This window comes from Fukomys damarensis, unplaced genomic scaffold, assembly GCF_012274545.1.
Source record: "Fukomys damarensis isolate Sample0158 unplaced genomic scaffold, DMR_v1.0_HiC HiC_scaffold_33, whole genome shotgun sequence".
NCBI classification, from domain to species: Eukaryota; Metazoa; Chordata; class Mammalia; order Rodentia; family Bathyergidae; genus Fukomys; species Fukomys damarensis.
Window position 1 is genome coordinate 12,803,922 of NW_022900945.1, and position 26,607 is coordinate 12,830,528.

General features: G+C 38.3%; 1 protein-coding gene across 6 annotated transcripts in view; it reads left to right on the forward strand.

The window, feature by feature from the left end:
* Ptgfr (prostaglandin F receptor) overlaps positions 1–26,607 on the forward strand; it is a 42,254-nt gene that overhangs the window by 3,405 nt on the left and 12,242 nt on the right. For 2 of the 6 annotated variants that reach the window (XM_010605214.3, XM_010605217.3), the window contains one exon: positions 1,227–2,097. In XM_010605214.3, the coding sequence (XP_010603516.1) occupies positions 1,300–2,097 (798 nt within the window). In that variant the 5' untranslated portion in view covers positions 1,227–1,299. Of the gene's footprint in view, positions 1–21; positions 42–225; positions 280–299; positions 634–1,164; positions 2,098–26,607 lie in introns of those variants that run through there. The other 4 variants (XM_033758356.1, XM_010605218.3, XM_010605216.3 and 1 more) reach the window with 4 other exon arrangements.

Below are 26,607 nucleotides of genomic sequence, written 5' to 3' on the forward strand. Positions count from 1 at the left end.
GGCTGACCCGTTCCCACCGCGAGCCGGGCCGAGGGGAAGCGGTAGAGAAGGGGTCCGGGGAGGGAAGCAGGCGGATCGCGAGGTCGGCGTCGCTCCGGGCTTCCCTGCGGGCGTCTCTCTCGGGCCGGCTCAGGCCTCTGGCGCCCCCCGGGGTGGGAGGGAAACAAAACAACCCTTTGGCGTCTGAGCAAAGGCGCAAAGTTTGAGCAACTCAGTAGGCTTAGGGAGGATGTTGCAAGCAGATGCCTGGGGCCGAGGGTTGGGGACGGGCGAAAGTCAGTGAGTAAGACCCGGGTGGCGGCCGCTCTCGGAGCGGCCCCAGCTGCTCCACTTTGGCCGGCGGTGCAGCGGGGCTGGCGCGGGAACGCTAGGCGGGAACCGCGGGTCCCTGCTGCTCCGGGAGGGGGGGCCCTGGTCCTGTGATTCTAGCGTCTGAGACTCCAGCCTCAGTTCCCTAGGGAAAGAGCAACAAATGAATACTGAGCCTGGACGTTTCTACCCCGAAGCTGTATCTCCGCGTAGGTGCTGCCAAGGCGAGCGCCTGGAGGCTGTGATTTAACCTCATCTCCGCAGACGTCCCCGGGGCGAGCGCGGACGGCCTCTTCCCCATCCCCAGCCGGACTTTCTGTACAGGTGCTGGCTACACCAGGATCCTTCCCACATTCTCACATCCTGCCTTCTGCGGGTCGCTGGCGCGTGATTTAGGTTTTGGGAACAAATTGAGAAACGCTCCGTGTAACATCAGGGAGTTTGCTGGTCCCCCTCCCGAAGTTTAGGGAAGATTGATACCTGCGTGACAGTCAGGTGGATTACTAAGGAAATAATCTGCACTTTGGGGACAAAGCCCATCAGGGAAAAGAAAAAAATATTAAAAGTGCGTTTAGTTAAGTAGATTGTTATGCTTTCGACAACTTGAGTGGACTTAAATCTAATCTTACTTCTGACTTTATAATCCCTACAGGTTTTAAGCTGTCAGTGAAGTGTCGGAAGGACACTTAGGAGGTAGCTGTTCACAGAAGGAGGTTAACCAAGAGATCTCAATTTTGGCACCTTTTTAGCTTGGAAGGAAATGAAGCCTAGGCTGATGGGTGCTGCTGTCAGTGTGACGTAACCTTGCTGGTGATAGGCTGGGCAAATCCCACCGCAGCATGCTGGACACTTCAGTCTATGAAATGTCACAAGGCCAGAAATTTGGTGTTTATAATTCCTCTCTCCTTATCCTACAGATGTCTGGACTGTGAGCCTGCACAGTTGTGAAAAAGGAGATGACTTGAGCGACCAGCTGTTATCTCCACAACCATGTCCATGAACAACTCCAAGCAGCCAGTGTCTCCTGCAACGGCGCTTCTTTCAAACACAACCTGCCAGACGGAAAACCGGCTTTCGGTATTTTTTTCAATTATCTTCATGACAGTGGGGATCTTATCCAACAGCCTGGCCATTGCCATCCTCATGAAGGCGTACCAGAGGTTCAGACAGAAGTCCAAGGCGTCGTTCCTGCTTCTGGCTAGCGGGCTGGTCATCACGGACTTCTTCGGCCATCTCATCAACGGGGCCATCGCAGTGTTTGTGTACGCGTCCGATAAAGACTGGATCCGCTTTGATCAGTCCAATGTCCTTTGCAGTATTTTTGGTATCAGCATGGTGTTCTCTGGTTTGTGCCCACTTTTCCTAGGCAGTGTGATGGCCATCGAGCGGTGTATTGGTGTTACCCAACCGATATTTCATTCCACAAAAATTACATCCAAACACGTGAAAATGATGCTGAGCGGAGTGTGCCTGTTTGCTGTTTTTATAGCTCTGCTGCCCATTCTTGGGCACAAGGAGTATAAAATTCAAGCCACGAGGACCTGGTGTTTCTACAACACCGAAGACATTGAAGACTGGGAAGACAGATTTTATCTCTTGCTTTTTTCTTTTCTGGGCCTCTTAGCCCTTGGTGTTTCATTCTTTTGCAACGCCATCACAGGAATTACACTTCTAAGGGTTAAATTTAAAAGCCAGCATCACAGACAAGGCAGGTCTCACCATCTTGAAATGGTCATCCAGCTCCTGGCTATCATGTGTGTCTCCTGCATTTGCTGGAGCCCGTTTCTGGTAAGAACTTAAAGTTTTGACAGTTTCTACTCTCCTGGGTTTATCCATATTCAGTATAAGGTTGTTTTTTTTTTTTCTTTTAAATGTTGGCATTTCTTCCTACTCAAAACTGACTTCAGCACTCAGCTCTGTTTTAGAGTTAAGTTATATATGATGTACACAGTTATTTTCCACAGGCCGTGAACTGAAAGAAATATGTTGCTAAACAATTCTAAGCATCGTGTTATCTCCTTGCATTCAGAGTGACATATAGTATTTTTAAACAGAAGTAAAATTTTTATTATACTGAGTATGATTAATTTCTAAAATTTAGAAAAGACCAACTACTCTATACATTGGACAAGAATCCAGTAAGTTTCAGTAGAAAGTGATATAGACTTTTACTTTGTAGAGAAAGTGTAGTCGCTATTTAATTCTTCTAAACATGGGATGACTGGTCTCAACTTGCACAGTATAGAGATGAGTTGAGATAGATGGACAGTTTAGGTGAGCTCTGTGGGTGACCAAAGTTAAGAAATAACTTGTGCACGAACCCAAGGACAGTGCTGAGTGCCCAGGGAGAAGTATGTTTGGCAGGAGGTCCAGAGGCTCATTTACTTCTTTCATTCCTCTAAAAAAAAAAAAAAGAAAAATTTAGCCAGCAGCTCTATGTGGTAGTTTGTATTTGAATTTGGAAATGAAGTCTAAGTTTCAAGAATTAGCAACACAAGTAATTTGTATTGTTTTCCAGGTAGAAGACAAAAATCATATTGTGAGAGATAATAGGACTTTAACTCTTCCCCAGATTTTACTTTATGATGGAAAGAGTGACAGAGAAAAGTCCTTCTATAGGGAGCAAGTGACAGTGAAGATTGCTTTCATTCCTTTCTCTGCAGCTTCAGGGTAGTGGGCTGACATCCAGGGATAACGGCACGTGTTGCACACACAAGGAAGAGTGAGGCCAAAGGAGGGAGACACAAGGCAGACAGGAGCAAGCACAGGTCACGGTCTTGCCTGTCCTGGTAGCATGTGGGTGCTTGTTAGTGAGGCACTGGGCCGGGCTTCTAATAAGCTCATTGTCCCAGAGTCGTGGGCAGTGCAGGTTTGATAAATAATCCAGATGATCTTGAGACACCCACAATTTTCAAGGACTGCTACTGCAGACAGATTGTATATAGGAACTGATTGTATTTTACAGAAAGGCTTCTATGTTTCAGATGTTTATTTCTATTCATTTCATTGCCTCCCAGTTTGAATTTAGGTGTCAACTGTCAAATTGAAATTTTCCTTTGCGATGGTCCCCGAATTGGCCGGATTCTTAGGACCCACTCAATGACAAGTTTGTCTTTTGGGGCATGATGATTGTTAGTTTAGGAGACCTTGGATGGGATGACTTCAAAGATCTGACCTGAGCTTATAGGATAGTTGTTTGAACTGCAGAAGAGGGAGTAGTTCTAACATTTGGAATCATCATTTTGGGGGAGTTTAATTTTCACCACTTGGCAAAAGGAATTTCACAAGGGGAATGCTTCTATTTTTCCCAGTCAGGTTCTGAAATAAAGTAGTCTTTCAAAAATAAAAACTGAGCCAGAGTGAACTGAAATTAACTTGGGGATTGTGAGGGAGTTATGAAGAGTAGCAGCTGAAAATGTTAACAGACTTTTTAAATGAAAGTCCAAACTCTGAAGGAAACCTTAAAACAATGAGCAAGTACATTAAATAAGAGAAAAATAATCCAGGCAACTGAGGTATTGACTTGTGCTTTGTGTTTATTTGGTCTGAGGCCTCTTGAAAATTCTGTTTAGTTTTGGCTTTTGACTAGGAGAACTAGGAGTGATTGGCCACTCTGAGACTTTGGGAGAAAGGAAAAGTTCAGACTCTTGCCACAGATATTTTAAATTACATGTTCTTTTGTTTCCTTTCCTGAAGTTTTAGTTTCCTTAATTGTTAGACTAGGTATTACAATTTAATTCATAGTTTGAACATATTTTCTAGTGGAAAAAGTTTCAGGTTCCTGGAAACTTTTCTGAGTTGTTTTTCTCTTTGGGTTATTGATGCTTCTTTTTGACACCCCTGTATCAATGCTTCTGAATATTTTTAAGTGTGAAAATTATCTTTGTGTTAATTAGTAGTAGGTGAATCACAGTACTCTTTAATGGACTGACGTTCTGAGTCTTTTCAAGCATTCTTTGTATCCCTAGTTTCTTTCCTTGGAGAACTTAGGACTTCATGGCAATTTCTGACTGAAAGATGCATAACTTTTTTGGTCTGAATTTAAGTTCCTTGGGGATTCAGATAAGGTCATCAGAGAGGTGTAAACTTAACCACAGTAAAAATCTCAGGCTTGAAAGTACCACAGTAACACCTGCTACTAACATTTCTCCTTTTTCTCGAGCATGTTTAGGAGGACTTGCATAGATATTAGCGACTGAGTCATCACTTTCCTACCCATCTTGTATTTTAAGAGCGTCTTACTTTTAAGATACCTCTGGAGCCACATTGTCGGATTCCCATAGACAACACTGTGTAAGACGTAAGGTAATGGTGACGGCTGCCAGGCCAAGCACCACTTCACCCCTTGCCTTCTCTCTAGCACTGATTAATGCGAATGATTGGATTTGCACCGTGGATGGACATCTGCAAGCTTCAAATTAAAACAAACACGGACACATAAACACTTAAATTAGGAAAGAGTAAGGTGCAGATGTTGATGCCCCTGTTCGATCAAAACAAATCAAGAGTGCATAGTAGGGCATCAAAGCTTATCAAAACTGGCATAATTTCTGAAACTCTTTAAATTTATAACTGATTATTTTAATATTTTTGCAGGTTGAGGCTTAACCAATACAAAGGTCAGTTAATTTTGTTTGAACTCTCTATGTTAGACTTTAAACTTGGAGTGTTTTAGGCTTATAGAGATGAGTGTGGAATGTAACTCTCATAGGCATCACCTTTCATATTAACATTTTCTACAGTGGATGAGATGATGCCAACGCGCTGCTATGAGCCAAAGTCTGTTTCACTAAACTTCTCTTTGTGTCCTGCATTCCATGGGTTTTGACAATTGTATAATGACACATGTTCAGCATTATTGTATCATACAGAAGAGTTTCACTGCCCTAAAACCCCTCTGTGGCTTTTAACAGTGTAGTGTGCTTTTTTTCCCCAAAGATGGGAAATGTACTTTCCTTTGTCCAGAAACTGAGATTTAGAAAAGCAGCACATTGTATTTGCTTAAAATCTAACATTAGTGACTTAAAAAATTTTTATAATGCTTGCATTTCACAACTGTAAATATAGTTAACTTAAGTAAATTGATTTAGTTATGATCCATACAGAAAATTTTAGGAAACTAGGGTAGGCATGTAGCTTACAGTTCCATTTAGATAAAAGTTTACTCCAAAAGTCAGACAGCAATTATAAAATTACCAGAATACTTCCTAGGTAAACTGCTTCTTCTAAGTAAATAATCCTGAGGACATCCTTTTCATGTCTCTATTGTGTGTGTAATGGGAGGAGAGTTTGACCAGAACTTTCAAGAAATATTTAAAAAAATTTTTTTTGTTTCTGCCTTTATTCAAGCAGTGATTTTTTTTTAAATTTTAAATTGAATTTATTGGTACATTCTAGGTAGACAGTACAGTTACATTCATTACTGGGATCTTGTACCTTTACATGCCAGGTCTTGGTTCTCATTTTTTTCCCTTGTCCCCACCCTCCCTTCACCCCCTCCTCCCCTCCCCACCAAGCAGTGATTTTTTAAAATGATCTTTTTCTATAATATATGTCTTTAAAGGGAATTTATTGTTACTGCTGTGTGTATTTTGCCAGTTTGGCAAAGCAATAAATACTTGTTGACTGGCTGACTGTAGCATAAGGAGTATGAATGTCAAGAGATTGGAAATGATTGACTAGAGTATGGATTCTGAGTGATGTAGGTAAGAGTTAAATGCTAATTTTTGATCTGTGTCTTAAGTTAGGAGCTGTAGACTTATAAACTATTGAACTTCAGCAGACTTTTACTAGAAGGCTGTATCTTTGTTTTGCCCTGTCTTCAGGGATACAGGATCAGTGTCATGGGGAAAAATATAAAATATATGAAGAACAAAATTATTCTTTATGTCATGGAGTTTGCCCAAGAAATATGTTCTCTTGCACGTGTAGAGTTCAAGTTTGAATTGCCTAAGTAGTGACTCTTATGTTAATATATTTAATCAGTGTAGTTGAACATCATTGGTCATTGGGGTGGTTATCACATTTGGATCAAAGAATGGGACAGTTAATTTCAGCTTTGACTGAAATTGCTAAAGTTATGGGCCTCATAATGCTTAGGCCCTGGACAGCTAATGTCAAATGATGGAGCAACAGGACATCATACAATATATTGATTATTATATGAAGATTATAGTCTCTGAAAGAGTGATTGTCATCTTTACATTTAAAAACAAATGATGGGGGCCAGGGATTTAGCTCCGTGGTTCTGCTGCCTGCCTTGTAAGCACAAAGACCTGAGTTCGATCCCCGGTACAAAAACAAAACAAAACAAAACAAAACAAAAACAAATGATGGGAATTTAGGAATGTGCCTGTGCACTTTCCTCAAGACCAAAAAGACGAGGAATAGATGTCTATCTATATGTTAAGAAAATATATAAATGTACACATAAATGTGTATGCATGTGTATGTGCGTGTAGAGTGTACATCCACTTATAAAAGTATGTATTATATACATATACATAGTATTTATGTACAAACACAAGAGTACACGTTTATATATACACATACATACAATTGTTAGATATTTTCCAAATTAAAAATTGGACCTGATTCCACCAAGTGTGAGGGATTCTAATGTGCTGTATTCCATAATTAAAGGCAAATTGGACTCTTCTAAATTTTTGTATCAACTCTCAGAAAGAATCTCTTTTATGGTTTATTGGATTGCTGTTGATATGAGCAGCAATGTTGTGTGAACTGTTTGTGCTGGTTTCCATTGTGAAGTGGAATGTCCTTTGCTTGGATGGCAGAAACAGCTGTGAAGTTGCCAGGATACAGGACCTAATGTCATCTGGGTTCTGCTTCTCCGAAGTCCTTAAACCACAGATACGTACTACCTGGAGTTCATACCAGCAGAGAAGGCACATAAAGGGATAAGGTAGCTGGAACTATGACATTGGCTGCTGTCCCACAGTTGGCTGGGTATGGAGGGGCATCAGTGACTGGACGGGCAGGGGTGAGGTTCTGGAGATTTGGGAGCTCACTCCTACCTCAGCCCTGGTGTCCTCTTGCCAGGCACACTTTCCCCCTGGCATTCCTGTGCTTTATTTCTCCCTCACTCTTTTTGGTTGCTCTAATATCACCTCCTCTGTTTAGGCCACCTTCGAAAGCACCCTTTCTCTTCTCCTTTCTTCTCTTCCACTGCTGTTCTTTACCTCATAGCACCTAGTGACACTTTAGTGACACTTAGAAGCGTAGTACACACTTCTTGGTTTACCTGGCTCTTGGTTGGCTTTTGCTCCTAGCGTGTAAGCTCCTGGAGGGAGGAGACCTTGTGATGGCTGCAATGCTAGGTCCTAGCCCAGAGTCAGGCACACAGTTGGTGTCCGGAAGTATTTGCTAAATGAATTTCCTGTAGAGAATGGCTCATTGAGCAGTTGTATTTGCTTCCACTTTACTCTGCGGGTAACATCAGGACCTGGTTGTGGACCTTAGGAATATTTTTAATGCTTCCAATTTGTGACTGGAATTGGCATCTGCAAGAGGGGGAGTCTTTTTTTTTTTTTTTTTTTCAGCACCTGGGATCGAACTGAGGACATTGCACTTGGGAGGCAGATATGGCACTACTGAACTAAATCCCTGGCTCTAAGAAGGGAAGTTTTTTGTTTTTTTTTGGTACCGGGGATTGAACTCAGGACCTTCCACTTGTAAAGCAGGCAGCGGAGCCGCTGAGCTAAATCCCTGGCCCGAAGGGAAGTTTTCATTCAAAGTTTCTCTAAGGAGAATCTATGACCTTCCCAAGTTTGAATCTGAGATTAGAAATTAAGACAAGATCGGGGCACGTTCGGGGTGATATGGCCATAGACTAGAAATTAAGAATTATTTTCAGTGTCTAAAATTTTATAGGTAAGCCAGATGGTATTTTATTTTTACAATATTGCAATAATTTGTTTGGATGTCATTTCATATGTTAGTCTCAAGGGTCCTTGTGCACAAGGTCCTATGTCAGTTGTGTTTTAGCCTCTACAGATAGTGTGTGTTGAACAAATAAACTAGAGAACAACTTCGTGAATGGGAAATGTTGAGGCAAAGGAAAACGATAGGCAATAGAAATTTCGATTAAGTCTGGCTCACAGTTTTTAGTGCTGCCTTTCCCTCTATAGTCACTTTTTTTCTTAGTATCTTTATATTTTATTGGTGCTCTCTCTTTGAGGGAATTGAGTCAGGGGACAAGAGTAGAAAATTACTTTGAGTAAATACTTCCAGATATTGCCTGTTCAGTGTCATAGAATGAACTCTCTTGGTTAAATGTTGAAATCTGTCTGAAAAATGAGCTTGCTAACGTCACTTCTTTCCTAACAGATTGAACAAATATCTGTGCCTCATCTTGTCAGCAAGACTAAATGATTAAACAGGCTTTATTTTTTTTAAAATTTTTTAATTTTATTTTTTGGTAGCGGGGATTGAACTCAGGTCTTTGTGCTTGCAAGGCAGGTGGCAGAACCAATGAGCTAAATCCCTGGCCCTAAACAGGCTTTATATTAACACATGATTAATTCTTAGAAAGATCTGATGGGCGTTTTGAAAGGACCCTGCAGCACCCCACCCAGATGGCCCTTTGGGTGGGGCTTGAAGGGGATTCCTGTTTTTCTGACTGAGGACATTTGTGGAGGCGGGTGAATGTCCCTTGCCTCAGTTGTGACGTTTCAGAAGGGCCAGCACGCTCTAGCTCTAGAGCTGACTCTGCATCTCTGCTTCCGCCAGTCCTGCTCCCTTTCCCACCTCCTGCTCTCCTAGAAACTCCCTGCATGCAGATCTCCGCCTCAAAACCTGTTTCTTGCAGCATCTGCCTTAGGACAAAGACCGAGCAGTCCATTTGTGACTGTCTCATTTGCATATAAAACATAAACACATAGCTTTACAGGATGATTGCACAAATTGTTGATGGGATACGCAAGGAATTTAACTCATTTGAGCAGCTTATCTTTTCCCTTCTGGAAACGTATAGTGTGGAACTGGCCCAGAGCAAAATAACTTTAAAAATGTCAGTGCAAAGGCTAAGAAATTGCACAAAAATCTGTTGCTTGAAATGAGCATGGTAGTCTGAAATAGTTTGTTATTTTGAGATCATTTACTCTTGGCAAAACGTGGCTTCCTGTTTTTTAAGGAGAAAGACTTAGAAAAAGGCCCAAAGATCTCTCAGCTGCAGACAAGGCACTTACACAACATGGCTTGAATGGTTTACGCGTAGATGGCTGAGAAACGTGGATTAAATTTATGCCCTCATGGGTACGAAAATCTTCTGGTTTAACATGTGGGGGGCTTTTTATTAAACTCTAGTATAGTTGAGAAACAATTCAAGATGTTGATGTGCCCCAAGCCCCTCTGAGTTGCTGATATTAATTTTATCTGCTTAAACCAATCCTTACAGGGGAACATAAATGCATTCCATTTCGTATATACTTTGGAAGCCTTTTTAGTTGCACCTTTTCTGCCAGGTAGGTATATATATCAGTGTGATTTACTGATTCGCAGAGAGGACTTTAATCCAATAGGAGAAATTCAGTTTTTTGACCTCTTAAATACACCTTTCAAAGCTTGTGTGAACTTGTCACTCTGTTGGTACCCTGTCGTGGGTGTGAGGGAACAGCAGAGTGGCTACAGCTGTGTCTTGTACAGACGGGGAGGTGGTTTTCCTCAGCATCCTCAACGATTGAATCCTCAAATAAAATTCGGTCTGTGGAATGCTGACATGGAGTGTGGCTGTGGCGTGATGGTGAAGGACACAGAGGCAATTGGATCATATAAAAGCAATTGTTTTAGGCTTGGTACACTGTCCCAAATCAAGCCTTCTCTTCAAAATAATGTTCTTCCTCTGAGAGCAGACTGGGAACATGAATCTCAGCTACAACCTTGGAGTTACTCTAATTCTGCCTGTCTGTAAACTGATTATCACAATAGTACTCAGATGTATCATCAGATTAAAGGATTTTATTTCTTTAAAGTCTCATAACAAAGTGATTGGCACAGAGTAAATGTACTGCAAAATCTAAAAATACTCAATCTGTTTCTATTACTGCTGTCCACTATCTCAGTGAAAAACAGTCATTTGTGTTTAGTTCTGCTGTTTGCCAATTTCTTCACCTGAAGAAGGGGGTGGTTAGGGACTGGGGATTTAGCTCAGTGGTTCTGCCACCTGCCTCCCTGGTAAGCACATCCCCGGTACCAAAAAAAAAAAAAAAAAAAAAAAAGAAGGAGTGGTTGCAGTGGGAAAAAAGGGATGAAGTTTATAGCTTCAGAAAACTTTCTGGATATTCCAACTTGAAGTTTCAAGTTATTGTTTATTTTATTGTCTCATCAGAAGTACAGATATGGCCTGATAATCTTTGGCGTGTTGTGCTAGTTGAAATATTCTGGTAATTATAATTAATAATTATAATTCTAGTATCTTACAAGGTATTCATGTATAAATAACCGGAATCAAGCTAAAACTAGCAAAACTTGATGAAGTCATTAGGCATAAGGCACTGTCCTTGGAGTTGTAAGTATCCTGAGGGAATAAAAGAGAAAGCTCTTTTCTTCAGCACTTTTAAGTTAGGTGAAGTAAAAAATCTAAGACATTAGTTCTTAGACAGGTAATATACTGTAGTGGTTTAGGGTCTGGGTTCAAGCCCTGTTTCCTTCACGTCATGGTCATGTGACTGCATTAGTCTGCACTTGTATTTTGTCAAAAGTAAAATACGTATTGTAATAGTACCTATTGTATACAAGGTGTGATCAAAAGATACAGTTCATGTTTAATTTAAAATATTATTACAGTAAAGGCACATTACTATTAATCCCCTGAAAACATACTCTTCATTGCTTTGAACCACACCTATTCTATCACTCTCGCTTTTTCTGAAGCAGTTCTGGAGTCCTCTTTCGCGAGGGTCTTTACTTGTGCTGTCATGGCTGCCTCTACATCCTTCACTGATTCAAAATGTGTACCTTTCCTGCTAGTTTTGACCTTGGGGAAAAACCAGAAATTGTATGTTGCCAAACTGGTGAATAAGGTGGATGAGGACACATCATAATATTTTTATTTGACAGAAATCGCCATAAACATTTTGAATTGACTCAGGAAATTGAGGTAGACATGAAAGGACACTCACAAAAGAAGATGTCCAGAATGGCTTCAGAGAGTGGCAAGAACAGTGGGATAAATATATTCAGAGCAAGTGGGAGTTCTTTGAGGGAAGTTAAAGGTAATGTGTCTTTTACTATACTGAATTTAAAAAATTTAAATACACACTATATTTTTTTGATCAGCCCTTCTAAATTTGTTATGAGGACTAAAGAGATTAAGATATACAAAGCACTTAAAATAGTGTCTGTCAGATATAATAACTAAGTCTTATGGTATTTAATATATGTTATATATTAAATTCATACATTTATAGTATATTATAATCACGATTTATAATTATTATATATTATACTTTAAATATATAAATTAATATTTGTTACTATTAAATAAAAATCACTTGTGGATAATTTTATCAATGAGATGATCAAAGGCACTTCAAATTTCCTTAGTAAATGAATAAGAATAGTGACAGAAACATGCTGTCACTTTCAATTTGATGACCCACTAGTAATTCTTTGTTAATTGACTTGATAAATATTTATTGGGCACCTACCATGTAACAGGCACTGTTTTGAATGCTAGAAAAACAATCACTATGCTTTACATGTTCATGATGCTTACGGCCTTAAACAAAAATACTTACAGAAAACAAAACAAAACAAAATAGAAAAAAAGATAATATATGTACTTCCTAGAGACAGAAAAGTATCATAAATGAGAAAAACTCTTTAGCATTTGGGCCAGATATTAACAATATTAGAAAACAGCAGATTGTAATCAGTTAATATAAAAATCCAGAAGATTTTAAAAATAATAACATATGAGTTGTAGAAATATTAAATCAGGCAGTAAATATTTGATAATTAAGTTAGCATTTTGCACTATATTTTGATAAGTAAAGTGACCCAGGACATGGGAGATAAATTGTTGCTGAAATAAAGCATTACAAAAACCACTAACTCTTTCTAGGAATGTAGGTTAAGAATGTTAGGAAGGACAAAACAGAGACAAAATTAAATTGTTGTCAATTTTAATAAGAGAAATTATGAAAATGAAAGCTTTCATTTAAGATTTAATTACTCAGTCATTAATTTACTCAATGATCTATTCTTTCCTTGGACTTACTGAGGAAAAGGCTGGATTTCTTCCCAGGTAGGATAAAGGACAGAGGCTGAGGCATGACCTGGGAAATACTTCTAAGAATCACACTTTCTAGCTCCTTCATTTGATCCATGGCTTTTGCACTCTCATCTCTGACCTCTGCACACATCACCCTTTTTCTTTTCTTTCCTTTCTCATCTGGGTGAATATAACACTGTCTGTTTTCCCGGTACTGGGAAACAGGTCAAGGATTTAGGTGCTCAGGAATAGTAAAGGCACTCAGGTAGAACCCAAAGGTGCATGAGTGAATACTAAACACTGATGTTGTAGCACTGGCAGCAACAGTGCTTGTTGTTATTACATTGCTATTACATAGCCCTTTATTTTGATTCTTGCATTTATGTGCATAGTTGGGGACTTGAAAACAGAAGGGAAGATAAAAATCACATGAACGGTTGACAGACTGTAGAAGTTGGGGATGGGAGAGGAGGAACAAAGCAGTGAAGACCGCAGAGAGCTGGCCAAGTAGGGTGGAGAGAGGGATTTTCACGTTTCAGAACTCAGTGGCGAGGAAGGGCCCCTTTCTTTTCCACAGATATCTTCTTATTAGTGAGGAATATTACATTTCATGTGTTGTATTTTCCATGAGCTTCTTAAAAAGAGACAATGTTTTCTTCAGCAATAACATTTCATTGTTAGAAGACAGCAGAATACAAATTAAATTAAAAACAAATCTTCTAAATTCCATTGCCAATGATTCACAGATAACCATTGTTAGCATTCTCACCTACTAGAGAAAATATATTATGTTGAGACTTTGAATAGTAAACATTTTTTATGACATTTCTTGGGCATTACCTCCTTTTAAAATTTGTAAATGTGTGGATGTTTGTATATTTCTAAACAATTTTTAAGAGTTCTTTGGATAGCAAAGAACAGATAATTCTGATATGTAAAAGTAATTTTAAAATCAATTATAAAAGCAATTGTTTCCCAGGGTTCATTGCTTGTCTTTTAGTTTAGTGCTTTAATTTATAAGTAGCAAATCGGTAATTCCTACTGTCTTATGTTTCATATTTAAATCTTTTCTTAGGGAGGATATATCAATATTCATCTCTGGGGCTGGGGATTTAGCTCAGTGGTTCTGCTGCCTGCCTCACAAGTGCAAGGTCCTGAGTTAAATCCCTAGTACCAAAAACAAAACAAACTTAACAAAACAAAAAAAAATCATGTCCCTTCTGGCGCATCTACCCTTTCACTTTCTGTATTTATGATTTCACTACATTTGTAGCTTCTTTTAGTTTTATTTGCAAGTTAATAATCTGAATTTTACTTTGAATCACTATTGAATGGTCTTTCTGCATATTCCTTTATTACATATGAACTTTTATTATACTTGGTTCTGTGCATTTCCTCTACATTTTCCTATTTGTCTATCTTTTATAGACAATGAATACAAATTTTGTAATTATCTTTTTTTTTTTTTTGGTTTTTTGAGACAGGGTCTCACTATGTAGTTGAGACTGCCCTGGAACTTACTATGTAGCCCAGGCTGGTCTCGAACACACAGCGATCCTTCTGCCTCAGCCTCCCGAATGCTGGGATTACAGGCATGCACCACCACACCCGGCTCCTAAAAGTTCTTTTCATCACTGGTATTCCAAGATTATGAAGTTTTTGTTCCTACTTTAAATAAACTTAATTTTTCTTTTATTTGTTATACAAGTATATAAAAATACTAATCTTGATGTATTTATTTTGTATTGTCATGAAGTTTACGCAACATAAATCCATCATTTTAATCATTCTTAATTGTACAGTGCAGTGACACTTAGTATATTCATGATGTTGTGTAACCACCACCACTTTTTTGATTTGTTTTGTTTCGTTTTGTTTTGCACAGTGGGATTGAACCAGTGGCACCACTGAGCTAAATCCCTGGTCCACCACCACTATTTTGTGCAGAACATTTTTATCATACTAAAAGCACAATGTATACCCATAAAGCAGACATTCCCCTGCTCCTTGCAGCTTGGGGCAACCACCCTGTCTCTAAGGATTCTGCTATTCTGGGTATTTCATATAAACAGAACCATAAACTATGCAGGTTTTTATGTCTGGCTTCTTTCACTTCATAAATATGCTGTTTAATTCATCCATGTTATAGCATGAATCCATACATTACTCCTTTCTGTGGTTAAATAATATTAATTGGTGTGGATGTACTATGTTTTGTTTATCTATTTGCTAGCTGTTGGAAATTTGGGTTGTTTTCACCTTTTGGCCATTGTGAATATTGCTCCTATAAACATTTGTGTACAAATTTTTCTTGAGCACTTGTCTTTGGTTCCTTCAGGTAAGCAACTGGGTGGTGCAGCACTTTTATGTTTTTGTTTTTTTTAAGGAACTGCCAAACTGTTTTTTTATAGTGACTGCTCCATATTCTATTCTCAGCAGGAATGGATGAGGGTTTTAATTACTCTACATTTCCACTAACACTAGTTATTTCCTGTGCTCTTTTTATTTATTTTGATTGTATCTGCCCTACTGGATGTCAGGTGGAACTCAGTGTAGTTCTAATTTGCATTTTGTTAATGACTAATAATGGTGAGAATAAGTTTGTGAGGTTGGCCATTTTTATAAATTTTGAGGAATTTTTAAATTATTAATTCTGTGTTTAAGCAATTTATGCTTGTCTATAATTTCCTGGATTTAATCTACTTTTAACACTATAATTATACTAGTTTTTAAAAAATGTGGAATTTTTTTTTCAATATATTAGAAAAATTTAAGTAACCTAAACATCAGCTGCTTGGTGATGATTTGGCATCACTTTATCATGTTTTTCTTGATATATTTTTAGAGTTTTTTGGTTACCCTTTTGTTTAAATTTTCTATTTTTATTTCTATTTTCAGTTATGGGCAAATTCTCAGTATGAAAATTTACTCCTTAATTTAGACTCTCAAAAAATTGATTATAGTGCATTAAAGTATGAGATCCTTTACATTTCTTGTTGGTAATTCCAACACATTTCTTTAAGGTCAATCTTGCTTGGTCCCATTTCCTTTTGAGTGACTTGCATTTTCTTTTTTCTTTACTAAGTAATATTGAATTGTAGCTTAGACATTGAGAATGTTACACTAGAGAGACTCTGCATTCTCTTATATTTCTCTGAAGATTCTTCACATTACTATTTATCAGGAAATTAATTTGACCAGTGTCAAACTGCAACGTGTGTCTTGGGCAGCAGCTCAAGTTTCAGTTAAATTTTAAAATTCTTACCTAGATTTTGTGAGGCCTAGAACTATGCACAAATAATTCAAGGGTCAACCAGAGATATATGAGACTTTATGTACAACATTTAGGATTTCCCTTCCTGGCTTTTTTTTTTTCAGCTTTAATTGAGTTTATTGGTACATTTTAGGGATACAGTACAGTTACATTCATTGTTGGGATCTTGTACCTCTACATGACAAGTCTTGATTCTCATTTTTTCCCCTTACCCCGCCCTCCCTTCACCCCCTCCTCCCCTCCCCATCTACAAACACTTTATTTTCATCTTTTCATTATCTCACATTTTTTTCTTTTCCCTTATTACCCTTTCCCTACCCATCTCACCTTCCCTACACCTTTAGCTCCTTTCTTCCCATTTCTAAATGTCAGTAATCTTATTAGGATCTTATGTATTATTGCAGATTATTCACACCAGGGAAACTATATGGTATTTACACATGTGTGACTTATTTATTTCACTTAGGAGTATATCTTCAATATGTTATTTCCATGAGAACTCGGTCCTCTGGGTCTTCAGGCTAGAAAACCTGTAGGTTCACTCTCTGAGTTCTAGCTACTTGGCATAAAATACAGTGTGCTATCAAGATAGATGTGAAAGGGGAAACTGCTTTTGAGCATGGAATTTCTTCAAAAATTTGCCTGCTTTTGGTTGTGTTCTAGTATTTTCATGTAGTATGTTTTAAAAAATATTTCCAGAGTATGCAAATGGTATTTAGGGTGGAGGTTGGTTTCATAGAAGATTTTTTTGGCCATACTGGAATGGGATACCTTACTTGGATTTAGATTTGATTTGTTATTTTTTTTTCCTTAAGATTCATGTCTTCATTTTCTGAAATTATTTCTGCCATTAAAGTTCCATGAAGATATAGTCTATATCCATTTTGCTAGTCATTGTGTTTGCAGAGTACAACAGTGCATTTCCCATAATGAGAAATTAATAAAATTTGCTAAATGTTGGAGGAAATAAGTTTTATAACTGTGCCATAAGCAATGAATAATTATGTAGCTATGGCATTTTGTTTCTGTTGGCTTTGTAATTTCTTCTTGATCATATTCTTCCGATTCTAATGCTTATTACTTTGATTGATTTCTAAATCTGCTGAAGTGTAAAATTAGACTTTCAATGTGAGGAGTAAGGAGAAAGCTTGCTTTCAAATTATATGTTTGAAAATTTATTTTTCTTGGTCATTGGTTTTGTTGGTTATTGAATTATTGCATCTAAACCAGATTCCCCTAAAGACTTTGTCAATGCTTTGTCTACTTCATTTTCGGCTTTATTTCTCTAAAAAAGAAATCTGAACTCAATATAATTATTTTCCTTTGTGGATGGTTGCTTGGAGGATTATACTGGAATTTTCATTTAGTGTCAGAATACTTGTGTTACTCTTCTTTTGTAGTAAGGTCTCCCTTTTAATCTGATTTTCTTTTTTCCCCCCTCAAAACAGTTTTCTTTTTTCCTACTGTTAGTCTACATGCCATGTACTTAACCTTATGAAAGGCTTATTAGGAGAGTATCAGAGCTCTTTGATTTATTGTTAGTGACTCAGCTTTCCATGGATCATATTTGTCTTTTTATTCTTTTCTACTAGTATTTCTTCAAAAATTACCTAGGGAAATTTGGTATCTGTTTTTTATTGCGTTCTTTATACGTACTTTGAAATCTGGCAGCGGTACTTTTCCTCTGGTGTGTAGCCGGAAACTTCCTGGTTTTCCCGAAGAGCCTCTTTCCAAAAGTGGTACTGCGGTTCATAGCTGCCAGGTACACTGCCCGCCTGACTCATCACACATGGAGAGTGTGGAGCCACTGTGACTCCCTTTCCTGCTCCATGAACTGCCTGGGCATGAGTCACTGTCCCCAAAGAGCTTGGCGCCTCTCACTTTACACGTCAAAGAACTTTATATGGTTCTCCATCTCTGACCCCCTCTAGACTCCGCCCTTCCTTTGCCAAAGTTGGCAGACTCCTGTGGGGTTTCTCATTTGAAGATTCCAGTGAGAATTGGGGCAGGAAGAAAGCACAACGTGAAGTTGTCTCGCCTTCTTAAACCAGAGAGGTTATCGTTACTTTAAAACCTGTATTTGTTGATAATATTCTGTATAAATTATAGAACCTGGGTTTGAAATGGAAAATTAATGTAGTATACAATTTATACCTTTTCGGTCATTTTATTTTAAGATATTGAAATGAATAATGTAATCAATTCTTTTCTTTGTTTTTCAAAAATGTACTGTTGAGATAGTTTTGGTGCTTAGGCATACTTAAGAAACATAGAATGCCATTCTGTTTAGTGTCTTCTTTCTTCTATTCTCTTTGGTGCTGGGAAATCTAATTCAGGTTCTCGTGAATGCTAGGCAAACATTATTCCACTGAGCTATACTCCTAACCCCTTAGTGCCTTTCTTAAAAATGGATTTCAGTGTCATGATTTCATTCAAACACAATAAAAAAGGTATTCTTTCCTTTTTTTCTTACGCCTACAGTGCCTCTTAGTTGGGTCCACAGTTTTGACACTTAAAAATAAAAACAAAAAATGTGAAGATCAGCTTTCCTGTTTCTGTTCTGCTGCCTGTATTCTGGTAGATGATTTAGTTCTGTTAATTTAGAAAGTATGGAATTAAATCCGAAGGAGTCTGTGGACTGAAGAACATGGGTGAACTCCCAGTGCGGAGAGAGGATCCATTCTGCTCAGTGCCATGAGATTTATCATGACCCTGGAGGTCCTCAGCATCTGTAACTTGGCCTGTCCTGTTCCAAGTTTTGGTTTGGAATTTCTTAAGCCCTGTGGGTTAGGGAGAAACCTCTGAGAATTTTCCTTCAACCTAGCATTCCTGCAGTCTGCATAAATTAGAAATGTGCATTTTGGAAAAAGCTGGATTGGAATTGCACATAGAAAGAAAGACCTGCATGAATACCTTCTTATTTCCCATTTCCTAGTATGAAAGCTGGTTCTATATTGTAACAAAAAGCAACTGATATCTCTGATTATGATTGTATTCATTGCAGTGAGCAGAGAATTAATGTCTGATACATTTTAATCTTCAATTACGACAACTGTTTTTGTGACTGACCATTTCCATATTTTCCTCTGTACTATCTCTGAATTAGGAAAATTCCTCAAATAGCCCCCCAGTTAAAAAGGTATGGTCTTTATACACTTGTAAAATCGGTTTTAAAGTTGATATGAGATGTGCACTGATTCTTTTCTCCACTGAAAGTCCAAAGATAGCTAAGATCAACTCTTATTTTAAGAGAATGTAAAGAATTGCTTCTCCCAGTCAGGAAAACAAAAATGAAAACAAGCAATCAAACAAATAGAACATGCAGAACCCAAATACTTTTAACTGTGTGTCCCTTAGAGGAGATCTTTGCTTTTTCATGATTCTCTAAACGTCGAGGCCAGCTTGCTAAGGGCTTCCGTAGATGGTGGAGGGGACAGCAGTCTGTCTGGCAGTGACTCCATCGTGTGCTCCTGACCTTCTCCTATTTACCCACTTCAGGTTTGTCTAGGTTAAGCTACCTGGTCATAGAGCAAGACCAGTCTGATTATTTAGACAGCTTTAGATTGATGTAGATATCCACACGTTCAATTTAGGAAGCCATTTTATGTGGGTCTGTAGCAATGAACTTAGACCAAAGCCCTCATCTCAACTGTCTTCCGTGAGGACAGTTTGACATTTAAGATATCTTAGCATTACTTGAGATGTGACACTTTCCTCTTGGAATTCTTGGTGTACTTCACTCAGTTACCAAACATTCAAGTTCATATCGTTTCAACTCATCATCTGCTAAATAGTGTGGAGAGATAAGCAGTGATCAATTAAAGTTCTTGCTTTACAGTGATTTCTGAGTGACTTCCTGTGCTTTGGGATCCTGAGCAAAGTCACAACCCAAGAAATCTCAGGGTTTTCTCAGATACTCCCCATGCCTAGGCAAGAGCGCTCTCCACAGGTTTCCCTTGAAGGACCGAGATCTCTCCTTTGGAATTAACTCACTGTTTTCTCACTGAAGACCTCTGAGATCTGTGGGAAATAGCTGGAAGCTTTTTAAAAAGTGTTGGGTTGAGGGAAAAGTCCGGCTTTAGCTTTCTGTACTCAGTGATAGATCTATACCACCTAGTGTAGGGAAAAGATTAACATGACTTTAAGTACAAGTAAATACAGTTTACTAAAAACACTTTTGTAGTTAAAATCAGAGCACTCATATGTGAGTGCTAATTAAGTTACTAAACATTTTTCCCACACAAAATTGCTTCAAGCAGGTCCAGTCTTTCATAAATAAAATGCCAAAACTTCATGAAATGTAGTCAAACGTATATGTCCCTGGTGGCCCAAATGCCACCTCCTTAAGAAGAATGTTACTATATAGTACATTATCCTGATTCAAATCTGATCTGTTGTACTTAGAGGAATTACAACTGTGAAATTCTCGATTTGGCTCTATATATTTCTATTTGTAATATTCTCAGGGAAACCCCCTCCGTTAATCCTTGCTCATACGTGCCTCTTTATCTGTGGATAAAGTAGAGCGTCTGACTCTACCTGCTCATCATCAGCATTGCTTGCTCGGTGACTGTCTCATCTGTCCAGTGAACGTGGAGTTCCTCAGTGGGCGAGCCCATGTCATGTGTTTTGACTCTGTTTCTGCCAGGGCCTGGTATGCTGCTTGGAAAGGTGCAAGGAAAATACAGCTCATCCTTTAGACTCTTTTAATCACAGAAGAAATAAGTCAATGAAACACTATCCTTGTGCAGGTGGTTATTAATTATATATGGATGTCACATAGGGCTTTTAGTTTTTTAAATGTTATTTTTTGGGAAAAAGTTGTGAAAGTTTTTAAACTGTAATAACTGCCATTATGATGGTAATTTTAGATTTAAGGCACTTTTTTAGCAGTCTTGTTTCATAGTAAGTTAATTAATTCATCAAAAAATCCACATGTATGTCTTCTACTACATGGCAGATCAGGCTCAAAGTGCTTCACAGATGTTAACTCACGGAATCCTCACGTGTTTTTGCCCTTGTGTGTCTCCGGACTTGGAAAAGATTTATGAGTATTATATTCAGAAGATATAATTATGTAATACTTGACATTGTTTGCGTTTAGCATCATGAGCAGTTGCACAACGTGATTAGCCTTATTTTACATCTGAAATTACATTTAGTTATAGCTATATAACATTCAGTCATAGTTAAAATTAAAATTCTTTAGCTGTAAGCTAACATTCTTCTGACACGATATGAGGAAAATGCAATGATATGAAGTTGACTGTCATTTGTGGAGAAAGATAAACTGATTAAAATGAGAATAATTTTGTACTCTTGTTAATGCTGGTCAAGGCCTGATTGAGGGTAATCTTCGAGCAAACTTGCTAAAAAAAAGGTGACTCCAATAATTATTTTTTCAGAAAATAATTTTGGTTTCTTTTCTCCCTTCCAAAGGGTTGACAAGTTCCTAGTTTCCTACATTCCCCTGTCCCCAACTTAAATTTGCCTTAATTTATATTTGCAAATTTAAAACTTCCAAATGAAGAAGATTAGGCAGCTCTGCCGGTTGACATTCCATACTGAAGTTAGTACTGATTTTACTCAAGCCCCTCTCCCCCACAAGAAATGATTTTACTCTACTGTCACTGGAAGGTTAAAGCATCATATAGAGGAAATAAATAATTGCTGAGTGTTTCAGGGGAACTGTTAGGCTTTGATTAAAACCAGAAGATGTCATGTGGCACCTGTTCCAGAATTTTGATTATAACAAAGCAAACTTTTATCTTGACAATGCGTTCGTTTCTCACTGTGCACCTTCTTTTTCATCCCAAGGGTCTTGCGGAGTTAGATGGTTGTTCTCCTATCAGTACATTGCTTTTTGCGCCCATACCCAAGTATTTTCGTGGATGGAAGTTTCTGTAGTCCTAGATTTTTAGATAGAGCCAAACATATGGCCTTAGTGAGATTCACTATTAAAAAAATGAAAACATAGAGCATAAATGTGACTGTTAATCCTGATGGCTCCACTTCATTAGATTAAGAAACACTAGCACGTTAGTAGAGCGCTCTCCTAGGGGTCTGGGTGTGTCGTGCAGGTGTGGCCCTGTTTGGCTGTTGCTCTCCTGCCCTCTTCCCTGCTGTGAACTGAGCAGCTGTGCTCCTCCATACCTTTCTACTGTGAGGTTTCAGCCTGGGAGCCTGATGACCATGGACTAAACTTCCAAGAACTGTGAGCTAAATTGAACTTTTCCTCCTTTCAGTTGTGGTTGTCAGATTTTGTGTCTCAGGTAGGGTAAAGCCGACTAATACAACAAATATAAAATATTTGGAATATTTCTTAGTGCATTCCATTCAGATAGTCTCCAGGTGCTAGGACTATGGTGTTGGGCCAGACTGGCAATATCTCTTCTCTCATGAGGTTACATTCTTTTGCAGGTGGGGTTTGCAGAAGGCGTGGTACTTTGGAGAGGGATAGATAGATCACAAGTAAACAACTTACAAGTTGATTTCGAAGTGATAGGTAGTGTGGCTGGAGGTTGGGACAGGGCTATTTTAGGTGGACAGGAATGGCCTCATAAGGGCTTAGCCCTGCACTTCCTAAAGGAGCCAGTCATGGGAAGATTCTGGGGCAGGATGGTCCATCAGAGGAAGGAACCGGTACAGAAGCCCAGTGACAGGAATAAACTTCTTGTAATGAGGACAAAGACTTGTCACCTGGAGCAAGGAGAGCTCAGGTGGAAGTGGCAGGATTAGAAGATACGGACGGCAGGAGTCACATCATCTAGGACCTTGTAAGCAATGGAAGTTTGGGTGAAAACTTTCTTGGAAGTCACAGGAGAGTTTCTTTCTTTCTTTCTCTCTTTTTTTGGTACCGGGGATCAAACTCAGTACCTTGTGCTTGTGAGGCAGGCAGCAGCATCACTGGAGAGTTTCTTTCTTTCTTTTTTTTTTTTCTCATTGAGTTTATTGGTACATTTTAGGGATACAGTACAGTTACATTCATTATTGGGATCTTGTTCCTTTATATGACAGGTCTTGGTTCTCATTTTTTCACCTTACGCCTGCCCTCCTTTCACTCCTTCCTCCCCTCTCCGTTTACAAACATTTTATTTCCATTTTTTTCATTTTCTTCTATTTTTTTCCTTTCCCTTATTACCCTTCCCCTACCCTTCCCATTTTCCCTATGCCTTTAGCCCTTTTCTTCCTATCTCACATTGTCAATTATCTCAGTAGGATCTTATGTACTATTATAGTTTATTCACACCAGAGAACCTATTTGGTATTTACACATGTGTGAGTTATTTATTTCACTTAGGAGTATATCCTCAATATGTATCCATTTTCCTATGAATCTAATTTCTCATTCTTTATGGCTGAGTAGTATTCCATTTTATAGAAAAACTACATCTTCTTTATCCAGTCTCCAACTGATGGGCAAATGGGCTGTTTCTAGGTTTTAGCTATTACAAACTGTGCTGCTATAAACATAGGTGAGCATATATCATTGTGCTATGATTCTTTTAATTCTTTTGGAAAGATACCCAGCAGAGGGATGGCTGGATCAAATGGAAACTCTAGTCCCAGCTCTTTGAAGTGTGTCCATATTGATTTCCATAGTGGTTGCACCAGTCTGCACTCCCACCAACAATGGAGAAAGGTTCCTTTCTCCCCACAACCCTGCCAACATTTGTTAATGGTTGATTTCTTGATAACAATGGAGAAGGGTTCCTTTCTCCCCACACCCCCACCAACATTTGTTATTGGTTGATTTCTTGATAGCAGCCATTCTTTGTGGGGTGAGGTGGAATCTCAGTTTTGTTTTCACCTGCATCTCTCAAATGACCAGTGATGTGGTACATTTTTTCATAAATTTACTTGCTGCTTTTACTTGTTTGTCTGAGAAATGTCTGTTCATTTCAGATGCCCATTTTTGAATCGGGTCCTTATATTTTTTGGGGGGGCTCGTTGTTTTGAGTTCTTTATATATTCTAGATAATAGTCCTTTGTCTGAGGAGCAGCTGGCAAAATTTTTTTCCCACATTGTAGGTTGTCTCTTAGTTCTGTTGATGGTTTCTTTTGTAGTGCAGAAACTTTTCAATAAGAGGAGATCCCAGTTGTTGATTCTTTCTGCTAGTTCCCGTGCTACTGAGGATTTGTTCATAAAGTCTTTTCCTATGCCAATGTCTTCGAGAGTTCTGCCTAACATATCTTCCAGCAAGTTTAGTGTTTCTGTTTTAATATTTAGATCTTTAATCCACTTGGATTTTAATTTAGTGCACAGTGACAGATAAGGGTCTAGTTTTAATCTTTTTCAGGTTGAGATCCAGTTTTTCCAACACCATTTATTAAAGAGGCTATCTTTCCTACCACTGGAGAGTTTCTTAAAAAAAGGGTATTTATGATCTGATGCATGATTAAGAAGACCACTGTGAGTGGAGAGTAGATTTTTAATGGAATGAGATAGAGCAGAAAGTTAGGTTTGTTTTCCTAGAAATTTCTTTTGATGCATAAACAGTAAAAAATTACTTTTCCTGAAATTGCATTGGGAAGTAAGGTAAATAATAAATCAATGCTATATAAAATTAGCCTGTAACATAAGAAACGTTTTCAAAATAATCTTCCTAAAGACTTAAAATAATATTACATTTTGTGGCAAAAACATTAGATGAACTGTAACTATTTGGTTTATATCTCCATATACCTTCTCTGTTAGGTTAGCAAAGGGTATCTTAATGAGCATTTTTCACTGAAAATATGTAGTTATAAATCTTTATTTTTCTTTTATTTGATATGGAATTACTTGTCTTTCTTTCAACAAATTATTTTGTTTATGGTTTGTATAGCTGTACATACATAAAAACACTGTGTTTTAGTTAGAAATAGTTTGGTGTTTCTTTATCCCAACAAAACTAGCTGTGAGGTACTCTAATAATCAGTGCCAAAAAATGTTCTAGCATTATTGCATTTGTGATTATGGCATGAAGGGCCAACATGTAATCCATTTATAGAACTGCATGTATTACATGCCACATGGACTACAGGTTGGGATGTGGTTAGGCAGACCTGGTTTAAGATTTGGGTCGGGCTTTACTCTGGAATTAAAAGGCCACCTTTTTGGACCAGGGATGTGTCTGAGACATAGAACAGTTGTATAACATGCAAAAGGCCTTGGGGTCAACACCTAGCACCCCAACTCCCTCCAACAAAACCCCTCCAAGTTATACATTTTTGATTTTAATACCACATCTCTTACCATTTAAATGGTGTAAAACATAAACAGGACATATTTTATCTTGCAGAGCTTTTCTCCACGGATTTCATTATTTTAAAATTTGAGCTCCCTATAGAAGCACATTTTTTGGGGGAGAAAGAAAGAGATGGTCTTCCCATAATTAGCAGCGGCAAATTCTGGCGTGAGAAGTTGTTAATCCCAAATCAAGGTGCTGTCCATTTTTCAGCTTCTTTTACTAGGAGAAAAGGATCAGATTCAATCCCAGTAAATGAATTCCCAGGGAGTGAATTCTCAGTATGCCTTGACTTGGGCAACTGCTTGGGTTTACTACTTTGGTTCTGCATTCACCTACCAAATAGTTATCAGCCACCTATATATGCAGAAATATCTGGTTTTGTATTGTTTCTGCCAATGAGTAACTTCATCAGTGATGACTCCACAACACGTGCCTACCCTGAAACTGTCTCCATGAGGCCTAAAAGCCAATCTCTTCAGTCCATACTTGAACCCCTACTTCTAATTATGTGAGTTCCTGTGTCCTGTTGTATTTCTCACTACCCGAGTTTGAACACACTAGGCACATGCCCTTTGTCAATTTATTAAGAGGCTATATAGGAGCATCAGTTTTACCCCCCACAAAAGGTGGATGATAATTGAATATGACATGTTTTAATCAGGTAACATGAACTGTCACAGGATATCTGGTAAGTATCCAATAAAAAGTGCTCTCAGTGCTATGATTCTGATTCTATATGGCATTGTAGTAAAACTCAGAGATAACTTGGAAAACATTTATTGAATTGCCCACCAGGGACATCTGCACATGAGATACTTGAGTATGTAAACATGGCTAAAATGAGGTCCTAACCACAGAGCAAATTGTGGTTTCTTTAGGGAGGCATGAATAGGACTAGCTCTGTTACAAAAGAACCTGTGAGTCAGTGTCTGTGGCCTTCCAGAGAGCAACTTTGCAGAGAATCTTCATTGATAGTTAGTCTTTGCCACATTCTTGACCAGGGCCCTGAGTCTGGGCTCATTGTGGTCTCTGCTGGTCTTTGGTTTTAGTAGGATGAATTCTTATCTTCCAATTGTGAGACTGGTTCCTCATCTCGTAATGCAATTCTTGTCTTTTAATTTAATTGTTGACTTATAAACTTTCTTTTTCCTTTTGTTTCTTGGGTTAAATGACTTCATCCTTTCCTTATATTTATTTCATTTTCATAAACTTGTAGTAAATGCCAGGATAGGTCTATACCACCTCCTTTCTTTTCATGATATGCTTCATAATATTAATCTGTTTAATCAGATCAATGTTTTTGTAAGATGCCAAGCAGGCACCATTTTAGACTTTTGTAGTTCGGGTAGAGAGGGGTTTTCAATTTCATATCTGTCATTGGTTAACCAGTGAAAACTGAAAATTATTCTAGACCATCTTTTTTATTAAGTCATTTACCTGAATAGAAAGCCTCGCTTCTTTTCTTTGCTTTGGTTATTTCTGGGACAAGTCATATTCTTTTATGTGTGGCCAGTTTTGTAGTATTATTCGCAAAACCTCTCAATAAAATATCTTCCACA